The sequence below is a fragment of the Tupaia chinensis genome, unplaced genomic scaffold, assembly GCF_000334495.1.
Source record: "Tupaia chinensis unplaced genomic scaffold, TupChi_1.0 Scaffold000166_1, whole genome shotgun sequence".
In the NCBI taxonomy this organism is placed as follows: Eukaryota; Metazoa; Chordata; class Mammalia; order Scandentia; family Tupaiidae; genus Tupaia; species Tupaia belangeri.
Genome location: NW_006159641.1, coordinates 1,179,032 through 1,188,275, shown reverse-complemented (window position 1 = coordinate 1,188,275; position 9,244 = coordinate 1,179,032). Strand labels below are relative to the sequence as shown.

Here is a 9,244-nt window from a genome sequence, read left to right as displayed (position 1 = left end):
GAACCGCCACCCTGGTCTTGCTATGCTCAGGAAAGCTCCTATCTGGGGGAGGAGGCTGGCTCTTCGGACACGGCTTATGGCTCACAGCGTGGACACTGGCCACGCACCTGCAGATGGACCCAGTGCTGCGACCTGGAGCAGCTGTCCCAGAGGATAGCCAAGCTGGTCAATGCCAGCCTCAACTTCACTGGAGCAAAGAAAAAACCAACTCTGCCAGCAGGAAAGTTCTCAGGGCTGCCCAGCCTCACTCTCAACCAAAACTGAACATCTCCACATCTAAAGCAACTGGCCAGCACCCAGGAGTTCTACATCAGGGGTCGCTAAGGCGGCTGCAGTAGCCCAAGTGCTGCCACCCCACTGCTTCCTGGAGGGAGGGAAGGGGACTGCGCGAGGGTTACGTCATCGTCAAAGTCGTGATGTGTTTTCCCATGCAAAGACATGTCATGACACTCCCCATGACCCAACAGATTCCAGTAAGTGGTGGATAATATTTTCTCTTAATTATGGTTAACTAAAACTAAAATTAAATATGGCTCCAATTAAATAGAAGCTTGCAGTGACTCCCTGGCAGCTTCCTGCTGCCTGTGTAGGACACCCAGCCCCCTCTGGCTCCTCCCCTAGTTCCCTGCTGTCACATGCTCCCAGGCCTCCAGTCAGCTCAGAATGATTTAAAAAAAACCCTACACTTGCGATACAAAGGCTATGAGAGAACTTCCTCGAACTTCAGAGCTGACCTGCCTCAGATATCTGCCACTACAGTCGAGGTGCTCAACTCCCATGTGCTCAGTGAGAAACCCAGAGAGGTCACAGGGAGTGACCGCTCCAAGACTAACCCACTAGCAAGGCAGAACTGAAGCCAGAGCCCAGGAGTTGGCCTCAGGTCGGTGCATATTGCCCCCCAAGCCGTGGTCAAGCTGCTGGCTCAAAGGCTGCGCTGGCTCACCAGGGACAGGACAAGCGAGTCAGCAAGGACCACTGTGAGCAGGCCCGCCAAGCTCAGCGGGAGCCCCCAGCCTCAGGGCGCATCTTCAGAAACAGCGCCAGCAGGTGGCGCTGGGGAGCTGCCTCGGATTGCACCTGTGTATCCTCCCTATTTATACCAAGAGCCAGCCACCCGTTGCAGTTGTGACAGCCCAGCCACCTCCCCACACACGCTCAGAGCAAGGCCTTCAGCCACACCCTCCCCGAGGCATGCGGACACGCAGGCTGACATGGCCCCACTGGCTGCCTGTGGCTACGTGCATTTGAAAGAGTTAAGATCAAGAAAAATCAAAAACCCAGTTCCTCAGTGCCCCAGCCAAACTGAAGGGTGAGACTGCCACCGTGGTGAGGGGTGACCATCCTGGGCCACCTGGTCGATGATGCTCACATGGTCACAGTGAGAGCCACTGAGCCACAGTGGTGTCTCCCAAGCACACCAGGAGCGGCTGCTGCAGGGACCCAAGCACGGCAGGGGCATGGCGCTCTCCAGCTTTTCTGGAGAAGTAAAGCCTTCCAGGGTAGCGCAGAAGTTCAAGCTCGCCTACCAGGAGGCCGTAATGCGAGAAAGCATGCAAGTCTCAGACACGCCATGTGTGAAGTCTGGGTTCGTGGGCCCTACAGTGGGCCTCCCGGTACACATCCGCTGCCAGGTCTGGCCCTCCTACAGACCAAGGCCTAGGACTGCAGAACCAGCAGGGCTCTGAGCACGGGCACTGCACCCCAGCTGAATGGAAACCTGCACCCGCTGCAGGCTGGCAGTCATGTGACCAAAACGTATGGAGTCACCAAATAAAATACCAACGCTGAGAACACTCAGTCACCCTCTTACTCACCTGCTCTGTACAACCCTAAATAACTCCATGAGTTTGAGACTTCCCCGGTGTGACTGCTCTACCACTGGGCTACCAATACCCACCAACACATAAGTGTTCTCCCTGTCGGTGTCGATGTGTACAGATGGGACCAGGTTGTGATTAGGGAGTTACGTGGCACTTCATGAAGCTGAACAAATACATTCACAATGGGCTGGAGGTGTGAAAAGCCTAGAGCTCAACCAGAATTGCCAACGGGTTAGAGACAGAAAATACTGATTTTAACACAGAGAGTAAAGGGCATAAACCCCAAAGATAAAGAAAAGAAAGTAATAGTTCTAGGGAGGAAATAAATTATGTGCAAGCCTTACTGAGTTGTAAAACTAAGGAAGAAAATAAATTATGAGAAAATGTTGAGGACAAAGTAATGAGACTTAATAAGCAGACTGGCAAAGACAGAAAGCAAAGGGAAGAGCAAAGCGCCGCTCTGGAAGACGACCGAGGCCTTGCTCAGGAACACTGCCGTGGTCTACATGCTCCCTACATCACTGGCCACTCAGAAAGACACTCTCCGTGTGCGTACGAGGACGTGCCTCCCACTACTGGGTCCCGTTAAAGTAGGCCCACCGTTACAGCACTACACTGGGTCGCCGGAAAAGTCAAGACGCATTTCTGCATAGAAAAAAATAAGGCATGACTTTTCCAACGACCTAGTGCTTTTCTGAGAATATTTAAGGATGAGCAGCTTTTTCTAAGTAGCTCTACAATCAAAGTAATACTCTAATAATAAATAAAACATTTTTATGTATCAAGAACCTGTCTTCTAAAATTTTGATTAGCCATAATTATTTAACTTCCCAAATTGAGATAGCCTCCTTTCTCTGGCCAAAAATGTTCAGACGATTCCATGCAACAGGTTCTGCTGGTCACCAAGCCAAAAGCAGCCCAGGCACGCTCCCAACGCACACACATGCCACCTCATGCAGGGCTGGCATACGGCAGGGCTAAGGGCTGTGCGCCGGGAGCAGGTCCCACGCGGCTAAGTGTGCTGCAGGTTCTGGCCCCACAGCCTGGGGAGCACGTGCTGGGCGCGTGTGCATGCATACCCAGTCCTGACAGCGTGGCAATGGAGGGCAGACGACTGCAGCATGACCGTGACCGTGACCCATCCAGGGGGTGCTTTCTCTCTCTTTTTCTCTCCGTCTCTGGTGAGTGCGTGCCCGCTCTGGGAACTTTATAAAAGAGGAAGAGAGAGAGAATACTCTACAGAGGACGTTACTGGGACAAAGACGATACTACACATGGACTTGAAATCACTATGGAGTACCACATCAAGACTGAGCTTTCTGAGTCTGATAGCCGCTATGGTTCCGTAAGAGAACGCCCTGTTCTTAAGACAGCAGGTGGCAGGGAGGATAAGGCACAGGGTACCACGGCTAAGCGTGTGGCTGAGTCCTGGACCCAGCGTACTGAAAACTCACCCTGGGCGCGTGTGCAAGTGTGACAGAATCCCGAGAGGAGAATGGAAGAGAAGGGATTGCCGCGTGGAGATCCTCCCTGGGCAGGGGTGGGGAGGGAGGGTGGGGGGATAATTTGTCACTTTCTCTCTGTCTCTGTCTCTCTAGTGAACACACATGCCCTATAGTAACAAAAATCTCTCTTAAAAAAAAAAGTTTAAAAGAAAACAGGTAAGTGACAACATTGAAGGATGGTTCTTATCAAGACTAATGGAAGAGGCCAAACTTGGCACCATGGCAATGCAACTGGACCCACGCGAGAAAGATCTGGGTTGCACCCTGGGACCTTGCCAGTGCCTGGTGCACATGCACACACACGCGAACACGTGCTGATGACCTAGGCCGGCTGAGAGCGGAGGCAGCCCGCAACGTGGAGATACTTGTCTTTGTCTCTGTGTCTCGCTTACTCTGATTGAAAAATAAAGTTTTATAATGACAGAGACACAAATTACTGGTATCAGGAACTTTTCCTCAGAATTACTTACTTCTATTTATTATTTTTTAATTTGCTATAAGGTATGAATGCTTACCAGAAAGAGACAGAGAGAGAAAGAGACACAGAGACAGAAAGTGAAAAAGCCAGAAAGCATGCCACCAGGTCTGGGACTTGAACTGCAGTCGACCATGTGGGAGTCTAGTGCCTTAACCACCATGTTACCTGCTGGCCCTCATATTAGGAATTGTTAAAAGGTGACATCACTACAGACCTGATAACATTAGATCACAGGAAGAAGTTATGAATAATTTAGGACAATATTAATTTGAAAACAGAAATAACTTGAAAAGCACAAACCATCCTAAAACATAAGAAGAAAAATCTGCAATCCTGTATCTTTGAAGGAAATTAACTCTGTAATGAAACATGTATTCACACATAACGTTACAGAGGGCTGGAATACTGGCTATTTAACCTGAGAAATGTTTGTAAATAAACTGCTTATTATTCATCAGTACCATAAGCCATCAATTTTGAAAACATTATCTAGCCATCAAATTCTGTCTTCGTATGAAAGTTTACAACAGATAACAAGGATAAAGAGCTACACTTTAGGCTAGAATGTGGTGTGGTGGTTAAGGCACTGGACTCCCACATGGTGGGACTTGGCAGCTTGCTTTCACAACTTACTCTCTGTGTCTCTCTCTGGTGAGTGCACATGCCATACAGCAAATTCCAAAATAATAAATAAAATTAAAGAAATAACTAAAAATAGCTATACTTTGACAGCTGCCTGAGAATGACAAACCAAAATCTTGTTCAGCCTCATCCCCTTTCTCTAAGTTGGCAATTTCTGAGGGACTCCTCAGAAATACTAGGACTACAAAGAACACGGCTTAAATGCCGCTTCACAAGAAAATCAAATGGGTTATAAAAACATCTTTTCTGCAAACTTCTAAAGGGATAACGAGAAGAATGACGAACAAGACATTTTTCTACAGATATTTTCCTTCCTTCTGTGAACAAAGGGATACAAATTAGAAACAGCAACGATGCACTGACTATAAACCGTGACCTGCAGAATGGACGTACACCCTGTCATCTATCTGGTATTCTCTGCCCGAGTCGTGAGGCGCCCTTCAGCTGCCATCCCTGCCTGCCTGTCCTGTGGGGCACGGCAGACCCCAGGTGCACAATGTGCTCTCACCGCCAAGAGTCCAGCCAACGGCAAACGGGGCCAGCTCACCTCAGCACCAGCAGGCCTCGACACCGAGGAACTTGTTAAAATATGACTTATCTCGGGACCTTGCTGGTTAAATTAACAGGGGCACGTTATTCCCCAGTGGAAGCATTGAAGCTGCATACTACAGTAACAGTGCTATTAAGTTCAACTGTGTAAGGCCATACCTGCTGAGAAAGGAACATCGTTCATAAAGGCCGATGCGGTGGCCAGGACTAATTCTGTCATGCACGCGTTACAGAATCACTGATTTTCTGCAGCTTGCAGCCATTGAAACTTGGCATGAAGTACGAACTTGGCTTTTCCTTCTTTTCAGATGAACAGTCTGGTTTTGCCTAATGCCGTTGGTATTCTCCATGACACCGCTCAGGGTGGGGTGGCCTCTTTTACCTACATGTCTAATACACACTAGCAGGGAAACTTTCCAGTAACTGGTGTAGGCGGCAAGAAAGCGGTGGGAACAAACCTGGCGCAGACGGACTTCCACCCGCCACAGACCAGCCCCTGGAGCCCTCTCTTTCTCCGCGTCATCCTTGCACGCGGCAACGTGTGGTAGTCACTCTCGTCGTTCTCGAAGCCTTCCTCAGACATCATCAGCGGCATTTCATCCAAGTGGGCAGAATCGTCTTCCAATTGGTACCTAGGCAAAGGCAGGAGCAGAGCGCTGAGACAGGCCCGTGGTTCTCGGCACGCACGTGGGACACCTCTAGGGCAGGGCCTGGCCTACCCTTGCTAATCGCAGTCCTCGTTCCCTCCGCCTACACTGCCCCGAACAGCCATCCGAGACCCTGCACAGGTGGTGACCTTTTCTCTGGGAGAACAGCTCAGGGGGAGGCTACCACCAACTACCAAAGCCCGCCACGAGCCAAAGCGCGCTACTGCACTGCAGTGGCCCTCACGATGACCATCGCTGTGTGGCCAGCTTGACAGGTGACCAACGCAGCCGAGGCCTGCTCTCTGCACTGGGCTCGGGGAAGAAGAGCTCACCACCTGAGCGCGACCCTCCAGGAACACAGCTTGGGCAGAGCAGGGTCTGCACATGCCTCTGCACCGTCATCTGTCACAGAGAGCAGCAGTGTTAGCCCTGCTTTGCCATCGGAGCAGCCACGTGCCGGAACGAGGCCACGTCCTGTTTGGTCACTGCCTCTGCTACCCCCTGCTGAAACTTTCGGAAAGCAAACCACCCTTAGCATATTACTCATAAAGGTCAACGCGCCCTCCCAGTTCCAATGGTGGCAGTCTAGCCATAACACTGCTCGAGTCACCCTTCCTCATTGTGAGCATGATTTACCTTAAAAAATAAAAACATGGGACCAGCACATGGCGAATGGTTATGTCACTGGACTCCCACATGTCCGACCTCAGTTCAAGTCCCAAACCCGGCAGCTTCAAACTCAAGCCGAGTGCATGTGCATAGGTACACAAATCCCAAGAAGAAAATGGAAAAGAAGGGACTGTGGCATGGCCATCCACCATGGAGGTGACTTCTCACTTTCTGACTCTGTCGCTTGCTCTCTCTGGCGAATGCATGTGCCCTATAACAAAATCTCTAAATAAAAAAAAAAAAAATTAAAACACTTAACTCCTTTTTTTTTTTGAAATTTTTTTTTTGGAGAGGTTTCTTCACCACAGGGCACGTGCGCTCACCAGACAGAGAGAGACATAGAGACAGAAAGCGAGAAATCACTCCCCAGGGGGGATGGTCACGCCGCAATCCTTCTCCTCCATTCTCCTCTCGGGATCTTGGGCATGCACGCACGCACACGCGCCCGGCGTGAGTTTTAAGCCACCGGATCCAGGATGCAAACCGCGTTCGACTACATGGGAGTCTAGCGACATAGCCATTATGCTAACTGTTGGTTCCCGAAACACTTAACTCTTGAAAACAAATAATTTGTCAAGAACTATAGCGGCAATTCAACAAGTACTATTTCATCTCACTTTACAGCAAGTCTCTGTGGAAAGTACCATCTTGGTATAAAGCAAGAGCACAGGGACCTGCAGGTGGTGGAATGGTTACGTCGCTAAACTCCCATTAGTCAACCACAGTTCAAGTCCCAGACCTGCAGCTTAAAACTCACATAGGGGGGACCAGCAGTTAGCATAATGGCTTTGTCACTGAACTCCCATGTAGTCGGCCACGGTTCGAGTCCCGGACCCGGTGGCTTAAACTCACGCCAGGCACATGTGCATAACCGCCCAAGATCCCAAAAGGAATGGAGAAGGGATTGCGGCGTGGCCATCCCCCAGGGGGGTGATTTCTCGCTTTCTATTTCTGTCTCTGTCTTTCTGGTGAGCGTATGCGCCTATAGCAAAAATCTCTCTTAAAAAAAAACTCATGTAGGACACATGTGTGTACATGCCCAAAATCCCGAGGGGAGAATGGAGAAGGAATTGTGGCAAGGCCATGCCCCCTGGGGGTTATTTCTCACTTTCTCTCTATCTCTCTGTGTCTCTCTGATGAGCACTCACGCCCTATAGCAAAAATCTCACTTAAAAAAACAAAAACAAGAGCACAGACCTCTGGGTCCCTTTGGGATGGTGGAAGCCATTTAGGTGAGATACCTTCTTACAGCCTCCAGAATCTACACAGAGACAAGGGGGCCGGCCAGAACCCCAGGAGAGACCCGACTGCAGACAGCACAGCATGCACCGTCATCCTGAATGGACACGTCTGGAGGAAAGTGAGAATTCTAGCCAGCGGAGGTAGCTCCAGAGCCTGCGTGAACCCTAGCCAAGGTGGAGGGAAAACACAAGTAAAACTCCACCACAAAGACTTGCACCCAAGGGGCCAGCAGGTGGCAAGGTGGTAAAGGTGCTGGATTCCCACACAGCGGAGCAGGGTTCGAGTTCCAAACCTGGTGTATTGAAAATCACCCGGGAACATGTGCGGGCGTGCCCAAATCCCAATAGGAGAATGGAGGAAAAGGGATTCCACTGGTTGCATTTGAACAGGACCTTTTTCACCCAGGTCAATGAGCTGCTAGAAAAAAAACAAAAACCAATACATAAAATACTCTCCAATAAGACTTAACCAGATCCAAAGCTTCACGACACAGTGTTCAAAGTGTCCAAGAACTTATTCCACACGCAAACTAAGAGGAAAGAACTGACGATCAGCAAACAGGCCTGGGAGCAGTAGGGCTGCATATTTAACTCACTGGAAGGAGAATGGGCAATGCAGAATTCTATATACAGCAGAAAATGCCCTTCAGGAAAAAGGCAGAGAACAAAAAATTCTCAGATGAAGGAAAACAGAGAATTTGTCGTGAGCAAAAGTGCCAGGAGAGAATGCCACAGGGAGTTTCAGTATGAGGAAGAGGAGACCAGGAGGAAGCACCACGGAGGGCCTCGAACCTCTCAACACACCTTTGGAGGCACCTAGTGAGATTTCACCTGCTGCTCACTTCAGGGTCACTGAAGGAGCTGCGCCTGTCCCCGCCCCCAGCGCCTGCAATTCCGGCGTGTACACGTTCCTGTGTGCACGTGGTGGGGCCTGTGCCTGCAGGGGGGGGGGGTGAGGCAGTGCGGGTGCCGGGAAGCTGATGCGTGCTGGGATTCTGTGGAGAGGGCGGAAGGCAGGAAGATTCCCTAAGCCTCTGCCTCCCTGAGACCTTACTGCTGACGTAAGAGCCCAGCAGTCCAGAAACCAAGCAGACTTCCAGGACAGGAGAAGCCTGAGCCTGTCTGAGAGAAACTGAAGAGGGTTCTCCACTGCCTCCTCCACGTGTGATAACCGCAAAACGACACCTGCCTTGTGACGGCGAGGACGGTTAGCACTTCCCATTATGAAACAGCATTCAAAGAAAATACCGAGCCTTTACTGAGTCTTGCTCATACTTTTCCATGAATTTTTTCAGAGATTCTGGAGCCGCGCTTATTTATATAAAGTCACAAACTCTGACACATATCATCAGATGTGGATGTAAATTCCCACCAATATAAGCACTGTGAACTATACAAACACAGCAGAAGCAATTTTTTTGCATGGTTAAAGTTTTTGTTCTAAAGTGAAACGACTGATTACAGACTAGGAAGAAGAAAAAGGGGTCAAATCAAAGGCTTAACTAACCAAGTCACAAAGCCTTGAGGAGACTGGAGAGGGTCTGAGAGGAAGCTGCAATTATTAGAAAGGTAATTTTACAAAAGGAATTTCATACGTGATCGAGTTAGCTAAACTTTGGCAAAATTATTTTAAGGTTTTATAAACATCTAGCAAAAAGTTTACTAATAGAAACCAAAATCTGGTCTCCTATGT

General features: G+C 49.6%; 1 protein-coding gene across 1 annotated transcript in view; it reads right to left on the bottom strand.

The window, feature by feature from the left end:
* LOC102501492 (putative phospholipid-transporting ATPase IIB) overlaps positions 1-5,626 on the bottom strand; it is a gene marked incomplete at both ends in the record, with an annotated part of 192,556 nt that extends 186,930 nt beyond the window's left edge. Inside the window, 1 exon segment of the mRNA XM_014586915.1 lies at positions 5,453-5,626. Coding sequence (XP_014442401.1) covers positions 5,453-5,626 — 174 coding nt within the window.
* Between the last annotated feature and the right edge of the window lie 3,618 nt (positions 5,627-9,244).